This window comes from Silurus meridionalis, chromosome 6 (genome assembly GCF_014805685.1).
Source record: "Silurus meridionalis isolate SWU-2019-XX chromosome 6, ASM1480568v1, whole genome shotgun sequence".
Classification (NCBI taxonomy): domain Eukaryota; kingdom Metazoa; phylum Chordata; class Actinopteri; order Siluriformes; family Siluridae; genus Silurus; species Silurus meridionalis.
The window spans coordinates 9,593,145-9,618,106 of NC_060889.1; the positions used below are offsets into that span (position 1 = coordinate 9,593,145).

The following is a 24,962-nucleotide window of genomic DNA, read 5'->3' on the forward strand; positions in this document are numbered from 1 at the left end:
ATTTTTCAATGTTTTACTTTGAGTTTTTTAAGACTTACTGACAGTGTTATGGAATTATGTAGGTAACAGTCAATTCATTCATTCAGAGACATTCCTGATCACCTGATCATCATCATCTTTGCTCTGCTTGTGTTCTACATGGTGGATGTTCAGCCTGGATACATTCATTAGATAACATTTGAAATTCTTTTGTATTAATATATTAATATGATGTGAGGTCCAGTTACCAGCATGACACTAAAACAGGTAGTAGTAATAACTACTTTTTACTTAACATGTCAGAGACCAAACTTCTTTACTTTATCTTGAGGGAAAAAAATGTAGTCAGTACTTCAACTTTTACGAGTCTCATTTTCCCCAAATCAGAAACTTTCATTTAATAGTATTTGCTGGGAGAATATGAATAACCTGCTTTGTCGTGTTGTTTACAGAAGTACAACTCATTTTTTTATGTTAAGCAGACAAAAATGCACAATGTGTTGCACTGTTCACTATACAGATATAAACAGGAGCATTTAATTAAAGAGTTTTAAAATATTCTGATATTTCAAAGAAATCCAAATTAACAAATCAATTAACAAGGTGTCGGTTGCTAATGAGTTTCAGTCAAGGTATTGACCAAAACATATAAACTTGTAGAAATTATATCAGCAAAAATGGTAGAACTTTAGGCATTCTTTATTTCTTACAATACAATAACGTGCAAAAGAACAACTGCACCGTCCAGTGATTTAAGAAACTGAGAAAAAACATACCCCTGCCCTATTGTAGCAGTCGTTTTGAGTAAATTAATTATTCATTTATTGGTTTATAATGAACAAATGCATCAATTCTTTCGAAATCTGGAGCTTAATAAATTTAAATCAAAAACTTCATTAGAGCAAACCGAGGCAATGCATTATTGCATAATACAAGCAGAATTTGTGTCAATCACTTTAAATGAATGTTTCTTTGCAGCATCCACTTTTCAGGGCCCTCGCGTGCACAAAGTCAGAGACGAGTCCAAAGCATTACGTACAACTTTATTTTTTTTTTACTGTACAAATTATTCAGGTTAGTAATTTGTTGCCACCACCTCCATTCTCTGCTTTAAACCGTTTAAGCCAAAGCATATCGGTTCTCTTTTGTCAAAAGTCTCTGTGAAAGAACAAAAGAGATCCATCAAACCGGTCCATAGCCCTTTGAAAAAAACACAGATTCCTGGGAAAAGGGAGGGGAGGAGGCTTTCGTTTTTATGACAAAACCTCTTGAGACCGAAAAACAAAAGGATAATGGCACAGAAGAACAAAAGGTAAGACCTCTTTACTCGCTCAATGCTAGTGTTCGATTCACATGAAGTGCATTTAAACCTACGTCAAACAACCACGAAACAACTCCATACAGCATTACTCTGTCAAATCTGTTACTGAGGTAATGGATTGTTAAGATGAGACCAGTTTTATTTGTTGAAAACACACAATATTTTTTTATTATTATTATTTCATCAAACTGATGGTTTGAAATGAGAAAAATCCTACTCCAAGTGTTGAAGTAACATTGTAAAAAATCTCTGTTCTGTTGTGAAGGCAAGTGCGGCAGCGTCCATAATCTCTTTCCATTATAATTGTAAATATAGCCTTCTGGGGTGGGTGGGCTGGGGGGGTTACAGTAAGTGATACAGCAGCCACAAAACATCAGGGACATGACAAACAGATGTGGGGGAGTCAAAAAATGTATCTCAACGATACAAATGCAAAAAACTCTGTTCCAATATGAAATGTAGGGCTTTTACTTCTCCGTGAAATGAACTTTGCTGTTGTCATGGCACTAAAAAAAACAAACAAAAAAAAACAAACATCCTCCTTCAACATATATGAAGCTGAAGAGCTAATTGGGTTTGAAATGGCATTCTGAAGGCTGCTGTAATAATGAAATGCAATAAAAAATTAAATCAGGTGAACTAATCAGATTCCAGACCACCACGAACCACGTGAAAAGCATCGACGAGTCTCCGAAACGGTACTGAACATCGCTTTTGATGGAGAGCTGTACAGAGGCTTGTCTAACACCTCGCTCAAAAACCTCTCGTAGGTCTTCAACCGAATTGGGAACGCGAGTGCGCGAAGGCTGCGCCATTATTTCCATCCTCGTTAAATTATTCAGAGAGTCTGATGCCCTGTGAATCCTGAAAAAGAGACCATCCCTATACGGGTAAAAATGATTCATCATAGGATAAAAAGGTCTTTGTACTGATTTGTGGCGAATCAGAATCATAACACTGCTATAATCGTTCCCATTTTTGTGTAGATTTAAAATTCAGGGCTGCGCTGTTTTACTTGCGAGTCACGAAATGATGTCCGTTATATAATTCGTGGTCGGAATACATGTCCATCAAGCTCGGTGTAGTGTCACGGTTCTAAAATGCATACTCGGTTAAAACAATGAAAAGTTTAGTACGCATATCATGTGAACAAATGATATGCAGGTTTTCCCAGAACTGGCACTTGGCTGTTGTATTGTATTGGTTAGTGCACTATTGAAATTGTTTTTTTTTTTTTGGCTGGCTCCAAGAGAATATTACAAATATAAATCATGATGGATGAAGTCATAACAGACTATTAAAAAAAAAATAATAATTCGTTCATAAAAATCTTCCCCATTGCTATTTTTTTTTTACTTACAAAGTCAATCTCTTTCTTTGCCCATCCATACACTCTACTCATACATTCATAATGGCATATATCCCCCCCTCCCCCCATTCCATTATCTCTCGCCATCTCTCCTCAGCATCACCAACAGTCTTAAACGATACCATCGCATTTCAACCACAGTTATTGGTCACTTTTTTTTAAACAAACTATTGAAATTAATGAAAAAAAAACGAAATGAAACGTAAAGTAAAAATCATGATGATGACAACGAAAAGAAAACAATTCTTGATTTTAAAACGGTCAGAAAAAAATGTGTGGAAACTAAAAACAAAGAAGAAGAAAAAAAGAAAACGGAAAAAACATTTACGCAATCAGCACTACGGTCCTTTCTCTGTCTGCAGCACATCTCTGGTCCAAACAGACATGCTTGCTTCCCTACCGAACTTCACCTCAGAAATCATCTTGAACTCAACAGACGGTTAATGGGAGGAAAAAAAAACCAAAAAGGTGTTACTGCACATACAACGAAATAAAGAGAGATGTCGGAGGAATGGGAAGTGTGCACGGGTGGTTTCGGGGAGGAAGCAGCAAGCTGGTTTGGGACCAGGCAGACGGCTCTACAGGTTGTCTCCCGGCTGGTACTGCGGCTCGGTGGCAGTGAAGTAGTCCTCCAAGAAAGACTGGATGTACTCGAAAGTGGGTCGCTCATCGGGGTCTTTCTTCCAGCACAGACGCATCATCTCATGCAGCGACTCAGGGCAGCCTTGAGGACATGGCATCCGGTATCCCCTCTCTACCTGCTCCAGAACCTCCCTGTTCACCATGCCTATGAGAAGACGAGCACAACAGTGATGAACATCCATGTCGAAACATGTGTCCGGCGGACGATCGATATGCGGTCGGCTCCAGAATGACTGGATCCTTGGTAAAGAGTCCATTGGCAAAAAAGAGACAGACTTATTTAATATGTATTGAGTAAAATGTAAGGATATTCAGGATGTACTAAACTAAATAAGATCTGCGGATAATACAGCGAGAACAGCGATTTGGAATGCGGGAGCTGTGTGTGCGCGAGAGAGAGAGCGAGATGCACTGTTTGATCATCTGTGGTTAATGTACGAGTTTTACCAATAATCTGTGACCACCATTTTATATGTAGATTGATTTCTCAAGCGCGTTCTTTCAGCATTACCTCAGAACTTCAGTAAATTTATGATTTGCTGTCTGTGTGAATCAAAGAAATATCTGTACTATATTGAATTGCATAGCATCGTATTGCATCGGGTTTAATCTAATCGAAATCGGATCGGACTGCTTCATATGTATCTTCAAAGGTATCGTATTGTTGACTGTGCAACGGGACGCGAATCGCATCGGCCTCAGTAATTGAGATGCGCGTCCCTCTTACTAAAAAACCTGAGTGGCCCCGACATCAACCCCAGTGAATACCTTTCGGAGGAACTGCGGAGCAAACTATGAAACAGGCCTACATCCCAGGGAGTCTCAGACCTCAGTAATGCTCTTGAAACTAAATGAGCATGCTCAATGGAAAGCTTCAAAAGAGTACCAACTTATTCTTAAGAGGCCAAGGTTTTGGAATAAGGGGTGCCAATATATCTGGAGCGTACTGTACACTTTGAGCTTACATATTTTAATAGAAGACAGGCCAATCATTACACAGCTGACAACATATTACCAGTAGCCTGTTTAATATTACTAGCATCTACTTTAATCAATAACTCCTACATAATTTACTCTAAGTGGATGTTTAATAAGCTGATCTCTGCAGCAGACACACTTCAGTGTGTTTTACATGTGCTGTCTAAGTGCCTGCTCGAAACCACCTAATGAGCGCTTTGCATTAGTTTAAGTGATCATTATGGTTTGTTTCATTCTGCTTCCTGACCGGCTTCATCTCGTGATGAAGGCTGCTGTCTAATATCTGACGCATGCCGCTCTTGATCGCTGATGCGCCGCAGCTAATGTTGAGCTAAACCCGTCACAAGCTGTCTAATGTGGAAGTTTAAATCCTTCACTGTGCATTACTGAGTACATGAATACGCACGGATTCAGGACATGAACAAGGAGTTCATCAATTATGTAGAAGCTCTAATGACGCTCAACTGATGGGAGCAGAAGGAATGTACAGGCGGAAAAAGATGGGGGATTTGTAGTCAAGCCTTGATCCTGTCTGTTTTTCCTGCAAATTCAGAATTTGCACATATGAAAAAACAAATGGAATGAAGTAGAAAAAAATTCAGCTATTTTTATTTTTGCCTGATTTACATCATATAAGTTAATAGCACTCAGAGTTGGGGAGACGCTTGACAGATGCTAAAATAAAAAATATCCATCCATCCCAGGACTCATTCACAATATATATTTATAGACTTTATAGTTTAGTTGTGTACAGTAATGATTTTTTTATCGCAACACCTGGAAACAGATGTTTTCGCTAGGGTCATCTCTGATTTTGATTCGGGTTTCGAATATAAATCTACAACAATCTACATAAAAAGTGCTTTTCGAAAAAAATATTAACTGGGATTTCATAGTGGTGCAATAAAAAAAACTAACAAAAAAGCATTCTGTTTATTATAATGGAAATTCCACAGTCATCCATAGCAAGAGACCAAGAGGGCAATACTGAGCGATGGCACCACCCTTGCCAGTCTATCACAAAAAATATTATCGGTGAGCTCATACATGTGAAGGCGGAATGTGTTGTGGGATGCAGCATATGCAGCAGTTATCTGTCAGGTATCTGTCGACTGAGCAAATTAATCAGTAATTGTATTCATTTACACAATCAATCAAACATTGGAAATAAATAGAACCAAAAGGAAGAGAAAGATGAATAACCCAGTTACTGAAGTAGCGAGAAGGATGTGGAGAAAGCAGCGGGAAAGCTTCAGGCCTGGCCAACACAGATGGCAATAAATAAGTACTGGTGCCCAGTCAGGTTTTTATTCTTGTTTTATCCAGATGGCAGCCTATGATCAGTCAGCACACACCCGCCATGATCCAGCAGGTGGCGCTCGGGAGCGCAATAAATTTGCAACAGGCCGTACTACTCAGCTCGTGTCCTTGATCAGGTATGACAGACAGCTTGTATTGAGCTGGCTGCTAGCAAAGGTGTTAATTAAAGTTGGGACACATTTCTATAGCAGCTGTCCTGTAGAGCAGGATGAAAAGAATTTAACTAAGCAGCTTAATGTGGTGGAACTAAAAAGCTCTAAATTTGGTCTGGATTCTGTACTGTGAAAAGTAAGACAAGAGGCGATGAGGTTGGTTTTATACTTGTATATATGCGAGTGTGTGGTATAGCTCACCTGGGTATGGCACTCTGCCCTTGGTGACAAGCTCGGTCAGCAGGATACCGAAAGACCAGACATCCGATTTGATGGTGAAGCGGCCATAGAGCGCTGCCTCGGGTGCTGTCCATTTAATGGGGAACTTGGCCCCTAGAGGAACACAGAGTTAGGGGTCAGAATGTGTTTTTTTTGGTTTTTCAACCTTGACTGCATCGAAAAGTGGTTCACGAGACCTCCAAATATTTATTAAGGAAGTTTCAAAGCTTATATATGATTCTTCTACATGCAACAATTTAGTGATGATACAATTTAACCTGTAAAAAAAATATATATTATTTTCTAATAAGGTAATGTTGCAATATTGTAAAAACCATGTACTATGAACATGACTACAAACCATCTAAAAGAACGTATCCGCAAAACACAGTCCTTCACCTGTCCAGAGGGAAGCCGCTTGGCTATAATGACTGTTTACAGCGAGTCTGGAGTTCAGAATTGAGCTGCTCTGTAATCAGACAGCACACCTGATCCTCACCAAGTCTGACTGTCTATATCGGATGGATCAGCTTCTATATGCGGTTTCCTTTCCAAAGATCCTCAGACTTGCATCCATTGTACAGATTTTTTTAATGAACAAAACCTTATAGTTCTAAGAACAGCACAACAAACGAGTATACACAATAAGATGTTCCATGGTGTTTCTTTACCTAATAAAATGACTTTAATACATGGTAGATTTCTCTACTTAACTGGCAGCTCAGTGTAATATAAAGAGTAAAAAAATATAAACACTTTCAAGAAGTGTCTTGTACTTGTTCATTTTTAAATGACTTCACACTTCAGCCACAGGCAGTCCCTATGATAGCTGTTACTTAACAGGTGCAGTCCAGAATGGAGGAAGGAAAAAAAAAAAATTATAGCTTTAATCAGGCTATTAGTTTCTTCCAGCAGGGGGCATTTGGAGACACAGTGAAACAACTTTTCTTCAACTACAGACATCAATTTCTAGTGATACTGAAAGATTATAAAAGCCTGGCTTTCGCTTGCTAATACATCTCTATAAAAACACTAATCGAATAAATATATACATGTATGTAATTGTTAGGCTGCCAGAATCTCACATAAACCAGGGTTTGGGCAGGTTTCAATTCAAATTTATGACTTTAAGACCATTAAGGATGAACTTGATGATGACATAAAAAAAAAAAAAAAACACACACAAATACGTTGTTAGCAACTGGCCTTAATCAGACCCTAAATTAATTTTTTAAGCCAAGTACCGCTAAACTTGCACTTCACAGCTGGGGGGAAAAAATCCGTTTGACGACTGTGGTACAATTGAAGAGAGATTCGCGCCAAAAAAAAAAAAAAAACAGAAAGCTGATTGCCTGCTGCGTGTTGGTCTCATTTTGTAGTCGTAAAACATTTTTTTTTAGACTTTTTAAAAACACTGTCATTAAACCAGTTAAATAATAATAATAATAATAATAATAATAATAAAGACTTTTAAGCAACCACACACAGACCTTGTCTTGCAGTGTATTCGTTATCCTCAATCAGCCTGGCCAGGCCAAAATCGGCAATCTTGCAAACCAGGTTTTCTCCCACTAGGATGTTGGCTGCCCGCAGGTCTCTGTGGATGTAATTCATCCTCTCGATGAAGGCCATGCCATCAGCAATCTGTAAAAAAAATAAATAAATAAATAAAATAAATAAAAATATATATTACACAATAAAGATTCCTTGGAGGAAAAGAGGGAAGGATTAAGGAAAACACCTTTCAGCAATTAGAGTTAAGGACATTAACAGGTTAATTCAATGACCTCTGTTAGGACTATTGTCGAATCCAAAAGTAGTTCAGCTCATTAGGAAACCTTATATAGCGACGCTACTCGCCATGTTAGAGCGAGGGTGAGGAAGAGGACAGAGGAAATGTTTGCCTGTCGGTGATGCATTGGGAATTTGGCGCTCATTTAAAGAGCTGTCCAAACGATTTTTGTTTATCCAGCGAAAGCTCCTTTCCGTGGCAGAGACAAGATACGGCGCTGGAAGGCTTAATTAAGCCAGTGTGGTGGTGGCAGCAACTTGAAGAGCAGTGAGAAATAGACAGAGAAGTGAGAGGAGGATGGAGGGGAATATGCTGGTTTAAGACAAATCTGTGCTGGCACATTAGAGCGAAGTGGTCCCTCGGGAGAGGAGGTTAAGTGTTCCGAGCGTTAAGTGGAAATGAGGATGAAGGCATGGGCAAGACCTGAAGATGGCGAAATGCCACGCTGCATTAAACAGTTGTGACAGGCAGACAGGGAAAAGAAACTTCTGCCAGACATTCCTCAGAGCTAAACTAGACAGCTGACTATTGACATGAGCAGCAGTAAACAGCTGGCTCTATATACGACATGACAGGTCTAAAAATTTAAACGAATAGAGCAAAGGAACTAAAGGCAAGAGGAACTGTGCGAGTGATCTACTCTTACCTGTGCTGCCATGTCCACTAGCTGGGGAAGTTTGAGATATTTGCCATCGCCTTCCTTCAGGAAATCCAGCAAACTCCCTGGAAGAGAAACACATCTATTGCATCACTGGTTTACATATTTGCAAAACTGATAGTCGTGCAAAAATGGAAGTACACAAAATCATCTGGTCCTCATCCCATCTTAAAATGAGGTAAATACAACCTCAGATGAGCAGCACAAGACATGGTACAAAGCACACCTACACTGCTTCTATAAAATTTTATAGGCTAAATAGCAGGTATGTGCTGCTAATGAAATGCCCTTGATTGAATAGTTATTAGCAAGTGTGACCAGATCTATGATAGTCAATGTTCAATGCGCACTTGCCAGCGATCAGCTTCAGAAAACACACTTGTTATTGCTATTGCTAGAGTGAATGCAGAATTAAGGACATAATAATGGTTACCTATTCACTCACCCACACAGAGCGCGATATTTATTATGCAGTGCGCAGACTGCTGTGTAATGATCCCTGCCAAAGTCTAGACGGCTACACCTGCGCATTAAAATTCACATCCGGTATTAATACTAATTATAGTGCCCCGTTCCTGCGTATATTACCTTTGCCCATGTACTCGGTCACTATGTAAATGGGTTCCTCAGACACGACGGCATACAGAGGCACAAGCTTGTCATGCCTGAGCTTCTTCATGATCTGTGCTTCCTGAAGGAAGGCCTCTGGGGACATTGTGCCGGGTTTCAGCGTCTTAATCGCCACCTTAGTAGTACCATTCCAAGTGCCTAAACCAGGGAAAGAGAGAGAGAGAGAGAGAGAGAGAGAGAGAGAGAGAGAGAGAGAGAGAGAGAGAGAGAGAGAGAGAGAGAGAGAACATTGGCAGTCTTATTTGCATGCCTTATGACTTTGAAATATAATTTGTCAAATCAATCCAGTCGTGTATTACTTTCATACATCAGCTCACTCTGTTGCATTATATTCCTTATATATAAAAGTCACAATGTGTCTACGTGAAAACTCATGTTTTCAATTAAAATGCAACATATAAACCCAGTGATCACAACCTTTTGAATGATCTGTTCAACGTGCCAGGACTACAAAGGTGGGGGTGAAAAAGTCCCCTATGACAACAGATACGTTACGATGAGCACGAACTTCCTCTGAATCTCTTAGGCAGGTTTGAACCTGACCAAAAATTCTTCTTAAGAATTCCTGGGATTGCATAATCTTTATGCGCCATGCTAGGACTTGCTGCAGTGTAGATTTCGAGAGTGGTGATGAAAGAGGTACGGGTGTTTACTATATCACACTCCTCAGCCATGATGCGCCTCAAACTGTTTATTAAAAACAGTGTTAAGCTCGGGATGTGTAGTTTAAATGGACGGCGAGTGAGGCTGTAATGTTTGTGTGGATTATCAAGGCTATTTGAAGTAGACCAGGGGAGTCCAAAGTCCAGTTCTAGGGCCAAATGCGACCCATTGACATGTTAAGTGGCCAACACTTTCTCTTTTAGCTTGTATCATAATTGGCCTATTGGTTAACGGTGAACTTTTCCCCTCACATTGTGTTAATAAATTTGGCTAAACAGCAAAAGGCTCTCTTTTCTCTTCAACTGCACATGCAAATTCATTTACAAAACAATGGTGAGATGGGGGGGGTTTCAAAAGAGCTAAACAACAGCAAAAAAAAAAAACTTCTTGCACACAGACCACAGAAATTCTAATGAGGTCTTACTGATGTAAAATGTTTGGGAACCCCAAAGTACAGAAGTCTGACATTCTCAAATATATTAGTGGTAAAATGGACCATAGCACTTTTGTAATCTAATCCCCGTTATGCCACAATGTAAATCCTCCCAACATCTCGCATTACAAAGCCATTCAAACATGCAGTTATTCTATGCTGGGTGCAAAAAAGTACAATAGAAGGTTATTTCAATATTAATGAGAACTGACAGCAGTTCCAAATGCATGAAGGAATGAAGAGAACAATGAGCACTATGAATATTCATGAGATCAGCCCTCCGTGGCCCTTCGTTGACGTCCTACAGCAATAGGATGGGCAAAACTTTTTGTTCCAGAACATGAATAGGGATTGTAAAAGCAGCACGACTCATTATGCGCTCAAAAGCACAACTGTTTAAATCCTGATCACTAGGAAAGACTGCAAAGAACCCAGTCGTTAACTCTTACCCATCCAGACCTCTCCGAAGCAACCTTGGCCCAGTTTGAGTTCCAGGCGAAGTGATTCACGCGGGATCTCCCAAGCATCTTTAGCCAGGCCCTGAGTTTGGGGCTTCACAGTCGGACAGACTGTAGTGAGCCTGTAACAGAGTCCGTCTGAATGCTCTAAACACAAAAATCAAACGGATAGTTAGGATAAAGTAAGTAGAAAGTGTACTCAGATGGCTAAAATAAGTGGAATTTGTACTATGTGCCTTGTGCAAAGTTTCACTATTCACTATTTTAAATGAGAGGGAGGTTTTAACTAGTGATGCACCGATCATAATTTTTCATGGCCGATTCCAAAACCGTTTTTTGTCCGATTCCGCAAAAGTTTGTTATTTTTTAAATCAAGCAACAAACAAGAAAGAATGTCCGTTTCGTTTCTCATGCAACACGTGAGAAGCTCAGATGAACAAACGCTCATTGTCTACACTTGTGCACGGCTGCCTGAATTCCGAATCATTTCCGAATTTTCTTCCAATATCCCATCGTGCACCGCAACAGTGAGATCGCGCTGCGTGGGATGAACTTTGACATGTCTGATCAGGTTTGTTGTGCCGAACGTCTTCGCTGTCGTCTAACTTGTCCTTCGCAGACATTGCAGTTTGCATTCTTCACGTCGTGCGCACAGATTAGGAAAAGCTACCACACAAATGGCATTGCTGCACTACCGGAAAAATCGGTAAAAAAAAAGTGAAAAATATAAAACAGCCGTTTGCCGATTTATAACGCATTATAAGCAAAAACCGTCCGGTTCCGGGGGGTAAAACCGGCGCATCCCTAGTTTTACCCCCCCTCGTCCACTACAGAGTAAAGATAATCCGTTACATATAATATACACAAAGTATAAATATACTAGCTTTAGTTTCATGTTTTATATACTGCTGATTTTCCATGCCTGTGTAATGTTTGACCAGTTTCTGCAGTGTCTCAAACTGGGCTCTTGTAGTGATGTAGTAGCCGCCGTTATCAAGCTTGCGGATTTTGTAGTGCTTCACATTGTCGCCCTTCATGTCATCCCAGTCACGTATGGAAAGAGAGTAGGCTCCTGGCAGGAAGAGAGAATTCACATGCATTTGTTCCATGCAAAACATCTTTGCACCACGCCCTATGCTAACACCACGCGCTGTATACATATACACAGTCATGTATCGAACTCAAAAATCAGCACAGGCGGAGACTCACCTTTCGTTGTCTCGCTCTCCCTGACCAAGAACGTTCCTCGCTGGTTTCCAGGAACCAGTAAGAGTCGCTCAGCATCTTTGCGTCCCATTTTCCCAAAGTACCATCTGTTAAAAAAATAAAAAAATAAATAAAAAATAAAATAACCTACTATTACAGACTGACTGCAGTATAGAAATTTGGGGAGCTTACAGAACAGTGCATGTGCAATGTTCTTTTTAGATAGAAGGTACGGACTCTAGGCTTCCTTTCTTCCAAACCAACCCTATACGTTCAGTTTTATTCTAATTGTACCGTAACATTTAACATGCGGATATTGAACTTGCAAATGTTTCTCACTGTAGAATACACTTTTGGCTTCTCCCATTAGGGGTCGCCACAGCGGATCATCCGCATGTTTGATTTGGCACATGTTTTACGCTGGATGCCCTTCCTAACGCAACCCTCCCCATTTATCCGAGCTTGGGCCTGGCACTAAGGCTTGTGCAACCCTAACGGCTGGGGTTGGTTCCCTGACCAGGGATCGAACCCGGGCCGCAGCGATGAGAGCGCTGCATCCTAACCGCTAGACCACCAGGGAACCTTTTCTCACTGTAGAATGCTGTACTTTAAATCCTTGGAAAATGGCCTTATAACCCTTCCCAGATTGATTGACAGAAATAATTGCTTCTCTAAGAACGATTACATTTTATTTTTCTTAACACAGCATTAAAGCAAACCTGAATGATCCAGACCAGCAAACTGCTAAAACCTGGGCTTTTATAGAGCTGGTCACACTCGCTAATGAACATTTAATTAAGGGCATTTGATTAGCAGCACATGACTGTATGTAGCCTTTAAACTCTATTGAAGCAGTTTAGGTGTACTAAGTATTCAAACTTGGATTTTCCATTTTTTTTTTTTTTATATAAATAATGAGTGTCCTTTGTCAAGTCATCTGAGGTTGTATTATCCTTATTTTTGTCCAACACAGTTTTAGAGGGATAGTATACTTAATCATTGTGTCCTAATGAACCAGCATCAGAAAGTATTTGTTAATTGAGACTTCAAAGCACTTTCGTAAGTCATGCTTCCAGATGCCGCAAATGTAAATGAGATCAAAATTACACCTGGTAAAACTGCAAAAAAATTCAAAAAAATGTAGGAAATTACAATCAGTGGTCATAATTTATCAGGTTCTATCCTTCAGCTTTAATTATTTAAACTACTATTAGGATGCCTTGTGGTCGTACAGAAGTATGAACATAGTATGGATAAATACAAATTAAAAATCACAATTGCCATGAAATCTGTTCGTTTTGGTTATTCCCCCTCCAAAGAGATGGGCTTGATGGTGTGATTATTTAACATGACCGCCATGGGCTAAAAATGAGTTGCACAAATAACCACTTTTAGAAATAAAAAAACTGAAGTTGCCTCTGGATTCGCTTATTACTCTTAGCTCACCAGTGTTATGCTTTACTGTGCTTGGAAAAAGCTAAAGCGTCCATGATTTCTCTCCTACACTTTTTGCCATTTAGTGGGAGGACAGCACAGTGACAGTGAATTAATGCATCCAGTGGAAAAGCTTAATGTGAGAGAGGAAGCCCTTTTGTCATCTAGTCATATGTACACGAGGGTCTTGCAAAAGCCTGGTTTTAATAAACTGCAGTGTGAGGCCGATCACACTCTTAATTACAGTGAGGGTAGAAGAGGCAGCTGAGGACATGAGAGCAGAAGGAGAGGAGTATCTTACTCTTCAGCCTGGATGGAGTCAGCGGGGGCCACATAATTGCTGGGAATGTAGCCCTTCTTGCCTGTGTTGATGGAACGAGCTTCCCACCAGTCTCCCTCTCTGTGAAAGTAAGCCAGCACATAAACAGCATTAATATACATACCCAGACAGCCCTGCAATGTTAACAAGGTCTGCCTGGGCAGGATATCAGCATTAATGAAATAATAATAAAAAAAATCAAATGCTGTAAACTGGGTATTCAAGGCATTTAAATAAAACACCATGACCAGCAGAGTGGACTGGACAGATAGCTGAACAGACGGCCCATTAAAGACAAGCACTAACCCAGATATTCCTTTATACCAGACAATGACAGATTAAAAAAAATAAATCCAAAATCCTGTTAAATTCAGTTTGGGCTACAGGATTATCTTTTAGACCAAAAACTAAAATCAATCAATAAAGCCCAAGTGACAGATAGGAGAGCAATGCACTCACGTGTTGTTGATGATCTGAAATCGATCGCCTTTTTTAAATGAGAGGTCATCAGATGTCCTGGCTTCATAGTCATATAAGGCCACAAAAAATGTCACACCACCTAAAATAAAAAAAAAAATAAAAAAACGTCTTCAAAAGGCATACAAGTGAATATTACATAATGCAGGAAAAATCTCAGAATTAAAATGGCAAGGTTCGAATCTTTAACATACAGTTGAGTGAAGGATTACACATGAAATTGCTCAGTGAAATCAGATGCAGGTATTCCCAGAGTTACGAAGGTTCCACTTACAATTTTTCTTCAACCCTACGATCAACTATAGCGATATCACAAAAAACAAAAACAAAAAACCGTCATTTTCATATGATATGTTGGGGCGCTTACTCTCGCCTGCGGAGTTCAGTTGTCTTGGTGTGAGTTTATATTTTTTCTGTATTTTTGGTGTTTCAAAGCCCAATTTTAGTTCTTGTCCGTCTCCTTTTTATTGGCGATGACCTACACTAGAACGTAGCCCGCCGGGCTTCCTGCTAGACTTGCGAACTGGTGCTCATGCCCTCACAGACGCTCCTGCACCTGCCCGTTGCCACGTACATACTGTAAAGTTTATACATTACAGTACTGTAAAAAAATGGCTGAAACCCAGTGGGCCAAACTGCATCAGAGTGAATAAACCCCGTCCATTCAGAACTACAGAACCAGACCTCCACTCTTTGCTCAGTGGTCCCAATGATTGTTGTTTCTCGGGTCAGATAAGGACAGCAGACACACAATCTACTATGTACATAATTCTGTATATAGTAGTGTGGATGGTTACCAAATATGAATACACTTTCCCAAAATTATGACTAGATGATGTTCATGAGAAGCAGAAAAAAAACCCATAGGAACCCATTGGCTTTTACTATCAATGTGTGATGCTGTTGGGAAAATATAAAAACATTGTGATGGATCCATTTCATGAATTCATTCATATTTAGTAACTGCCTGCTTGAAGTCATGCTGAATCTTGTTCTTACATTACTTACATTTCAACCTCATTTATCACATCTCATCTCTGTTGTGTTTAATGTTTACTCAGTCCATGCACCTTGGTCCACTGTGGTTTCGTTCCATTGTATACTGTGTGTGTGTGTGTGTGTGTGTGTGTGTGTGTGTGTGGTGTGTGTACAAAAATTTCCCCACTGTGGGACAAATAAAAGGTATATCTTATCTTAAGAATGTCAATTAAGCTTGAGTTGGGCTGCTAGTTTCTTTCTTTCATGAGAAATAAAACTAAGTTCATTAGAACACGTCAGAGGCAGGAACTAACGTAATTTTTCTGGACGTCAGTTTTCTGGGTTATAGTGGTATGGGTTAATATTGAGCTCCAATCGCAAAATGCACATAATAAAAGAAAAGAAAAACATCCACTTAAGGATTAGATACAAATAGTTACATGTAAAACACCAACACAGGCATGGCAGCATTGCTTTGTATTCCTAATATTAACCTACATTACATGATGTGTGCAGTCATTGGCAATATCAGCCAATTAAGCTTTTACCATTTTACAGGGCAGAAGTCGCAAAACGTTTTCTGCGTCTCGTGATTAAACCTTAACCATGCAAACGTTTGAATCCAAGAAGTTTTTTTTAAATGTCTTTTAGCACTTTTATTTATGTTTTCACTGACTGACATAGAAAGACGGTCCTCTGTGTCTCTGACGTTCTCCCTCTCTCCAACGCTGGCACAACTGCAGCCTTTTTTTTGTTTGTTTTTTTACTAACCAGCGTGTCATCAGTGGAAGTGTTGGACAGAGATAGAGACTGGTAGAAAAAGTCTGATATTTTCCGTTTCGGCATGTTTTTTTTCTGATGCGGAAATTCAATTTTTGCGCTTTAGGCGTCGCACACGTCTCGGTTTATTACGTCATAATAATTTTGATATGCCGTTCCTCACAGAACACGCACGTGAAAAGTCAAATGATGATTTTTGGTCGTAGTCTAGAGCCCCGTTTTAGCATAAATAACAGCTCCACAAAAACACCATGACCATTCCCTCTGTTGAAAAAGCTGAGAAACAGTTGGTCAATAGAAAAAATCTACAACTATATCAAAAGCCTTAAAAACTGTAAATGGCACAACTAATCTGAGAATCTGCCTCGTCCTGCCTTGTTCTAGGCCACAAAAATGGGCGATTTCGCTCAAATCCGATGAATGCGATCTATGAGAAGTTTGTAGATGTCAGACAAAGATTTAGTCATCAGCGCTTTCGTTTTGAGCGCCGACATGACATGGCAACAAATATTTCACTGAAAAGTGCTGAAAAGAAACGAGCGGAATCAATAGGGCTATTCAGAGTCGCGCCTGAGGAAATAAAGAGATACTCACGGAGAACAAAAACACATTAGCATCGCTCTTCTATTCCACGCATACGACTGTAATCGAGCGTGACATATTAGTACAGGATTTGCGTCAGCCGAGAGCTTTGCGAAAAAATCTTGGTCTCTGTAAAATATACTTTTAAAATGCTGCTGCAACAGTAATAAAGTCCTACTTTTTGGAAAATCGCTAGGAAATGACCAAGTATAAAGAACATGTAAAGTGGATAGAAATGTGCTTGTCTCCTGTGTGTACACTTGACACTACCAACGGCATTAACAACTTCCTAAGGAATCAGGATTATTCACTCACTAGGCGTGTTTTCCTGCCTATTATTTGACATTCCTGTCCTTTATTGTGCCACAATAAATGTGCGATTCTCATTCTCTTTCACAAATCAGCGGTCCTACTCGCTTCCTAGAATTTTAACTAAGTCCCAGTGTAGTGCCATATAAAGCACACACAATATGACACGCAACCCGGCCACTACTCGGTCTTTAAACTGGCAGCTGTTCTACACTGCGAGTTCACGGGACACACGACATGACCTGACCAAAATCCTTCGAAGACCCATCCTTTATTCTAAATCGTATTCTAAAAGTCAGCAAATAAAGATGTTGAATTGATAACATTTTCTCATGCGATCAGATATCCCGATCGACACCCACCTGTGACGCCACCAGGGAAGGGGTTGCTCACGGCCACTGTGGAGAAAGAAGAAGCAGCTCCTCCGAAAGGTGTGATGGTGGATGAGGAGCCACCAAATGGAGTGATGGTAGAGGCATGGCTGTTGTAGCTGCTGTTGGGACCCTTGAGAGCAGGTGATTGGCCCATCTGGGTGGGGTCTGGCCCGTAGTGGCCCATGTGGGTGGGAACAGGGGTAGGGTTAGGAGCATCTGGTCGGTACTTTAGCGATGGTCCTTTGTCTTCTTTACTCTTGACACAGCCCATTATGAAGCCTGTAGGGAGATAGTGAGAGGTTAAAGTACCAGGTCAAATCTGACTCATGTCCCCTGCTCTTTCAGAGTCTCATTTAACACCCAATACCTAAAAACACTTATGGACTTGTTTTAACCCCCCCCCGGTTCTCTTACTGGTTGCCGTCAGAGGAACATAAAGTCACAGTTTAACAGCCGGTCCATCAATTAAACTCTGACCCCTGTTCATGCTGACATAATGGTATGTAATGATTCTAGTGATAAGATCACAATTTATTGGGAGACAGACCAGTAATCAGATATAATTCACTCATAGATTATTCCTCTAAACCAGGGGTCACCAACCTTTTTGAAACTGAGAGCTACTTCTTGGGTACCGATTAATGTGAAGGGCTACCAGTTTGATACACACTTCTGAAATGACAAATTTGCTTAATTTACCTTTAATTATATGCTGTTATTAATAATTAATGATATTCATCTATGTAAAGACACATCATGTTGATGATTTTTCACAATAATTATCAACAATGATTTAACAAAGTAGGAAACATTATCAATATACAACATTTTATTTCTATAAATCGCTGCAAGTATTTACATTTTCAAATGATCACTTTTACAAAATTTTCACTAGCCACTTACAATTTTTAACAAATCATGCACCAAGTTGCATCATGTTTGTACAGATTATCAATTACGTAACATACAAAAGTCAACTTGGAGACCAGCTAGCTCTAATCTATTATGAAACATTTTTTTAAGATATTTTTTTTTATTGTCATTTTTAAATTCACACCAATGCAAGTGTGATTAAAAAAACAATAGCAACATATAAAATGATGCAGCTCACCGGTAAGTGGTGATGGTGAGCTATTTTTAGAAAAGGCCGCGGGCGACTCATGTGGTCCTTTCAGGGGGCACCATGTTGGTGACTCCTGCTCTAAGGCCATGTCCATAATTTTTTTTTTATTTAAGAAAACACATTTTTCTCTCTGTTTTGACCTTCTGTCCACATTAAGATGCCATTTCTAGTCAATAAATACGCAGCTTTTGGAAAACTCTCTCCAAAGTGGACAAATTCGAAAACAGCAAATTTTTTAAGTTATGTGATGGTGCACGGGAAGTAAAAAAGAAACTTCCGCCGGAAATGCAGCAGATTGAAGAGTCTTCCATTTTACTCATGCGCAGTACAGGGACGTAAGCGTTTTCAGACGTTTCAGTTTGGACGAGCAATTTTTGGGAAAAGCATAAAAACAATACTGTAGACGCAGAACATTTTTTTTGAGGTTATTCCAAAAATATTTTCCGATTAGTGTAGCGATAAGTTTAAATAATTCTGCAATCGTTCTCTTCACCCTATTCTACTTGGTTTACTTGCTGGATGATTGGGCAACTACTGCAGAAGTGATAAGGGAGACAGCCAGGAAGGTACTTGGTGTGACTTCTGGAAAGAGAAAGGAAGACAAAGACATAAAGGTGGAATGAGGAAGTGCAGGAGAGCATAAGGAAAAAAAAAGGTTGGAGAAACAGGATTGGGTTTGGCAGAGAGATGAGAAAAGTAGGCAGGAGTACAAGGAGATGCGGCAGCAGGTAAAGAGGAAAAGCAAAGGAAAAGGCATTTGAGAGCAGCTATTAAGAGGATGAAGAGTGGAAAGCTGGTTGTAACAGGATACTGGTAGAAGCATGGAGATGTTCAACAAGATTCTGGAAGGTGAGAGGATGCCTGAGGAATGGAGAAGGAGTGTGCTGGAACCGATCTTTAAGAATAAGGGAGATGTGCAGACCTGCAGTAACTACAGGGGAATAAAGTTGATCAGTCACACCATGAAGTTATGGGATAGAGTAGTGGAAGCCACGCTGAGAGAAGAGGTGACCATCTGTGAGCAGCAGTTTGCCGAGGAAGAGCACCACAGACACATTATTTGCTTGCTTGCATGTAGGATGTTTTGGGGACAAAGTGAAAGAGACCCAATTGAGATGGTTTGGACATGTGCAGAGGAGGGACATGGGGTATATCGGTAGAAGAATGCTGAAAATGGAGCCACCAGGAAGGAGAAAGATAAGGAAAGACCAAAAATGAGGTTTATGGGTGTGGTGAAGGAAGACATGCAGGTGGTTGGTTTGAAAGAGGCAGATGTAGAGAACAAAGTAGTATGGAGACAGATGATTCATTGTGGCGACCCCTAAGGGGAGTTGGAAAAAAAGGAGTTGTTCAAGTTTTACTCGTAATTGGGAATGTGTTATGGAAGAATCATGCAAAACCTTTTTTAGTTAACTAGACAAAGCAAGCACAAACCCTGCTTTAGCCTAGGTTCCAGGCTTTCCTAGCATCTGAACAAAAACCAAGGCGAAGAATAAACTGAATAAAAAAAAAACTGCGGTGAAAGAACATGGGGAAAAAAAACGATTCAAGCCGGTGTTGGCCAGTGATGACCTTGACCGCAAGATTCACCATTCTAAATAACATCCTGCCCTGATTGAAGAAACTAACAACTTCTGGTGAACTCCTGTTTGAAGCAATGGTATAAATGATGAATAGTGAAATCACTAGTATTACTTACACCCACATCACAGCAGTGTGAATTGATGATTAAAAGAAGCTGGTGATATTTTGGTGCTGAAAGCAGACATGTTGGTGTGCAAGTGGGATTTCCCCATGTCTTTGGCAGCTGATGTACAATAATACGGAAATATATAATGGATGACAAAGAATATACCTATTGGAAATATCTCTGAGGCTGAACATTGTACTGTTTGAAACCTAAAAACAGCAATACACATGTGACTGACACGATCATGGCTTTTGGAGAAATCTGACTGCCAAATTCAAAAGAAAAGAAATTAATAAAATCAATGGACTCACTGTACTTGGTGACAATCCCACCATTTGTGACCAAGAACAGAACCTCTGAAACACTAGAATATATATGAAAGGAGTTATGCAATCCAGATAACACCCATGCTGCTGCTTAGAGATTAAAATTAGACTGCCTGGGTGTTTAAAAAAAATAAAAAAATAAATAAAAACACTTAATTGCTAAAAAAGGCCACTCTAACATCACATTGTTGCAAGTCATGCAAACCTCCAACTAACACTGACTGACTGTGCTGTGAGATAAGAGAGAGACGTGTCTATTTTATTTATCCAACCACTATCAGGTGCACACTATAGAGCCAAAAAACAGCTGGATACATCAATAGCACTCATTCTGTTGAAGAGCCCATTACAGACTTTATTCCTCTTTACTGGTATGTCCCTCTTAATACTGACACTATAACCTCCATTCTTCAGAGAAGGATTGCCACTAGATTTCGGAAGCATCGCAATGGGGATTTGCCTCTTCATCCACCAGTTGGTGAGGTCAGCCAACACTTTCTTATAGGAAATAAATGCACCATGTACCACTGTTTGAATCATTGAACGTCGTGACACCAACTTGGAAAAGTAACAACATATGGGTGTGATAGTCAGGATGAGAGATGATAAAACTGGCATCAGTAGAACGAAGTGTGGATTGACGCAGAGACATGACAGATCCCTGCTTAGATGTATGAATGAGATAGATGCATTGCATTGACGCAGTGAACAAATCCCCCCCCCCATATGCCATATTTGTTGTACATTGGATTTGACAATTAGTCTTGCATTCCTTTAATATTAATATAATTAACAATATAATATTACAACCTTCACCATGAAACCATACACTAAACAAGTCCCAAAACACACCAGCTTCCATAAAGGTTCAAAGGAAAACCTCGAACATGAAGTGTACTACAAACTTGAAGAGCCACGTGGTGATTGAAGTCGAGTGCCCTGACTGAATGAAACATCCTGTATGTCTGTAGGGCTCCTTGCCCCAAATCTCCTGACCACTTACTACTCTACACGCTTAATCCTCCTAGTCAGACGGTCAGACAGGCTAATCCCTTACAGAACACGCTGTCCACCGATACAATCAGCGTTTTCCTTCAACAGTGAAAGCAGTGGTGACTCTAGACTGTACTACATCTTAGTAAACAAAACATGGTGATTCCTGATTAAATATAGAACATGGGTTTCCTGATTCTCACTAGAGCCACTAGAACAACTTTGTAAGCATGAATATGAACTCGGTTTTTATTTAAAAAAAAAATACCAACACTCAACAATGACTGATGCTTTGGTTTAAATCAAGTGCACGGACACTTGCAAATATAAAAGCAAATAAAGATATAAAACAATCAAAAAAACCAAAAAAAAGACATCCAGATGCAAGCATCTAATCACAGAGGAGACATTTTATTACTGAGAAATTCTGAGGAACAGCGTGATGGGTTTCAACTAATCTTTTTTTTAGAAAGCTTTGGATCAGATTCAGTTGTGAGCTATTACTGTGCACTGATCAGGCATCATCACAATTTGGCCCTTGTCAAACTCGCTCAAATCCTTAACCTTGCCCAGTTTTCCTGCTTCGAACACGTCAACTTTGAAGACAAAATGTTCATTCGCTGCCTAATATCTCCCACCCACTAACAGATGCCATGTTAAAGAGATAATTAGTGTTATTCACTTCACCGCTGATAATGTTATAACGTCAATGTTATGCCTGATCTGCAATAAAAGTTACACCGATAGTTTAGAGCTTAATAGTAAAGTTCTTGCTCCATCTTGAAGCATTTTGTTCCTGACCTTTTCAGGCTGATGTTATTTATCTGCGGTACAAATCTTTTTCAGCTCGATTTCTCTAGAGTTTTGTTGTTAAGTGTTGGAACTCGGTTAAACTCGTTTTTGTTTCCATTTGAATTCAGGAGACGACAGAAAGTGTGCTTTTCGCACTACATTTCAACTGAAGCTTCTGCCCAAATTGTACTATTACTATTGTAAATATTTATTTAGATTACGATACCATTTAAACTCTATGTGCATTCTATACATTTTATGGCATTTAGGGGACGCCCTTCTCCAGAGCGACTTACAATTATCTCATTTACAACCGGTTAATGGTTAAGGGCCTTGCTCAAGGGCCTAGCATTGGCATTTCAGTGGTGCTGGAATTTGAACAAACTTATAAACCATATGAAAATCCGTATCTTTTCCTTGCGTCTGAAAATAATCAGTTAGTAAAATAAAGTGTCTGATCACACACAGTGACTAACCACTAACTGTAACAAGCCTACCATGTGGCCAGGCTCTGCTGTTTACACAAGGCTTCCTAGCCCATTTTTTATTCAACAGAACGGCTCTGTACTTATAAGGCACAAGGAGTAACAGCACGTGATGCATCATGACTGGTACACTCCTTCTTAACACGGCCCTGAGGCTAAAATCTGGTCTATCAAGCTGGAAAGGAGGCACAATACACACAGAATGCTGAAAACCCTGCTTCTATTCATATGCCCACCAACAACACAGGACAAATAAAACTGAGCAGAAAATAATCCCTATAGATATATTCAGTGGGTGGGCTTTGGGTAGTTGCCACAAGGAATAAATATCAAACCATTTTTTTCATTAATCGCTATAATTGTATCATACATGTAGGCGTTTTTTTCTTGAATAGGATTCAATTATTAACAGCTCCATGAATTCCGCTTTGAATGTAACAGAAACTATTGGGTTTGGGAATGAAACGGTTTAAACCCACTCCTTTTTCAAGCGATATAAAAAAAACTGGATTTCAGAAATATTGGAACGTGTCTGTCAGGTGTTTCTTGCTGCCTGGGTGACTCCTGTTAAGATGAATAGCTCTGAATGACTATTTTTGGTTTGCCCTCGGCTTCATCTGTAAAGGCTGCACTGGTTGTTTAAAAAACCCACATGAAGACCAGAGAGCAGCAGTCAATGGAAGAAAAGCAGGCCATGCGAAGAAATGAGAGAAATACAGATTAGAATACAAACATTTATTTATTATTCGCAATTCCGACTTGTTTTTCCTCACAATTCTCTTTATTTTAGCCAATCGGGCAGCGTCACCCCCTCTGTAGTGCCAGAAAGCTTTACACATCGGAAATGAAATCGGCTACAATCGATAGAATCGCACGGTATCAAACTAAACCTACGACCCCTGAAGAGAACTCTGTCTAACAATCAGCTCTGGAGGAGACGGAACAAGCAGAGGAGCCTCGTTCATACACCAACGGCTTCAAACTTCAGTCCCACAACATGGTTACTGGTCGATGTACCCGACATGTTGGATGTTTATGAGAAATAAAGTAGGAATTGGAATTAGGCAAACTTTTTTTTTTTTTGTTTTTTTCATGGCGGCAACGGGCATCCGTCTGACCAGACTTTCTCCAAAAAGAAAGCAAATTACTTGTATATTTAGTAGTGCTCATTAATAAAGAAAAGTAGTTCTTATCCAATTATACGATGGAATAATTGGTAGAATATTCGATTGCTAAAATAATCGATAGCCTAGTGTAAACAGAAAGGTCGATGTCGGGCCTGCCATAAATACAACTCTGTTGCAGGAACTTAACTACTGTAATTTCCGGACTATTAAGCGCACCCAGATATAAGCCACACCCACTGAATTTTACAAAGATTTTTATTTTGAACATAAATACGCCGCACCTGTCTATAAGCCACAGTGTCTACATTAAAACGAATGAACTTTACACAGGCTTTAACGAAAGACAGTGTCTGTTACATGGCTTGTATTTAAACAGTAGCCTACCAAGAAAGTCATTGTTCACCATCTTTCTCCTTCCGTTCACAACTATTTCTCTCGGGAGTTTATCTTTTGGCATCGTCGTGCGTTTAAAAATCACCATCGGTGAAGCTTTTCTCCCGATGCCGTGCAGCTCAGAACACAGATGAAGTGTGTTTTTTCATGCCCGGTTGTTTTCAGCGTGTGATTCGCATTTCCTGTTGACAGTCCGAGTGAGCGGCAGGTCAAACGTCAGAGAAACCGCATCCATATTTATGATTCAGTGGGAGCGCATCTGATTTAATATAAAAAGAGTTTCATTGGTTCACCTGAACCTGTTCGGCAATTTCATTGGTCTAATGTTATGGGGCTCAGTTTTTTGGCTTGAAGTTTGTGAAACCGGGAAAAACCCCGGAAAAATCCATAAAGTAGCCGCTTCGTTGTTTAAGCCGCGGGGTTCAAAGCGTGGGGAAAAAGTAGCGGCGTATAGTCCGGAAAATACGGTATATGACTAGAAAGAGCCACAATGGAAAAAAAAGCTTTATATTTAATGCAAGTGTGTGATCTGAATGAATTGATGAGGTGTCAGTTTTATTTGCCAATGCAAGTAAAATAGGCCCAGGTGCACTGTTTTGGAATATGGAAGGATTATATATATATATAAACCTTTATACTAAAAAGAATACTTGAATAGTATAAACTTAAGCCCTATCTGGACAGGATTAGAGTTACATGTGGTCCTGGGGTTATTTCCTATTTCACAGGCGCTCCACTGTGACTATTTCTGTTCCAACAGGCCACATTCCGCTGAATTTTTACCAAACCCGTCCCGTCTGGATTGCACGTGTCTAAAAATGACCCTCCTGAAAAGACTGGGTGCTTTGTGTATGTTCCATGATTGATTGTATATCTATATTGTTTCATACCTTGGGATGCCCCAATGTGAACTAAGAATCTCGCACTCTGGCTTGGATACAATAACGTAAAAGGAAACCG

General features: G+C 39.8%; 1 protein-coding gene across 1 annotated transcript in view; it reads right to left on the reverse strand.

Annotated features, from left to right (window-relative positions):
• Positions 1-1,008: 1,008 nt before the first annotated feature.
• yes1 (YES proto-oncogene 1, Src family tyrosine kinase) overlaps positions 1,009-24,962 on the reverse strand; it is a 31,638-nt gene continuing 7,684 nt past the window's right edge. The window contains exons 2-12 of the mRNA XM_046851283.1: positions 17,062-17,352; positions 14,033-14,132; positions 13,556-13,654; positions 11,824-11,927; positions 11,537-11,686; positions 10,606-10,761; positions 9,019-9,198; positions 8,419-8,495; positions 7,471-7,624; positions 5,963-6,094; positions 1,009-3,456 (exon numbers count right to left, since the gene is read on the reverse strand). Coding sequence (XP_046707239.1) covers positions 3,248-3,456; positions 5,963-6,094; positions 7,471-7,624; positions 8,419-8,495; positions 9,019-9,198; positions 10,606-10,761; positions 11,537-11,686; positions 11,824-11,927; positions 13,556-13,654; positions 14,033-14,132; positions 17,062-17,344 — 1,644 coding nt within the window. The 5' untranslated portion in view covers positions 17,345-17,352 and the 3' untranslated portion in view covers positions 1,009-3,247. The remainder of the gene's footprint in view (positions 3,457-5,962; positions 6,095-7,470; positions 7,625-8,418; positions 8,496-9,018; positions 9,199-10,605; positions 10,762-11,536; positions 11,687-11,823; positions 11,928-13,555; positions 13,655-14,032; positions 14,133-17,061; positions 17,353-24,962) is intronic.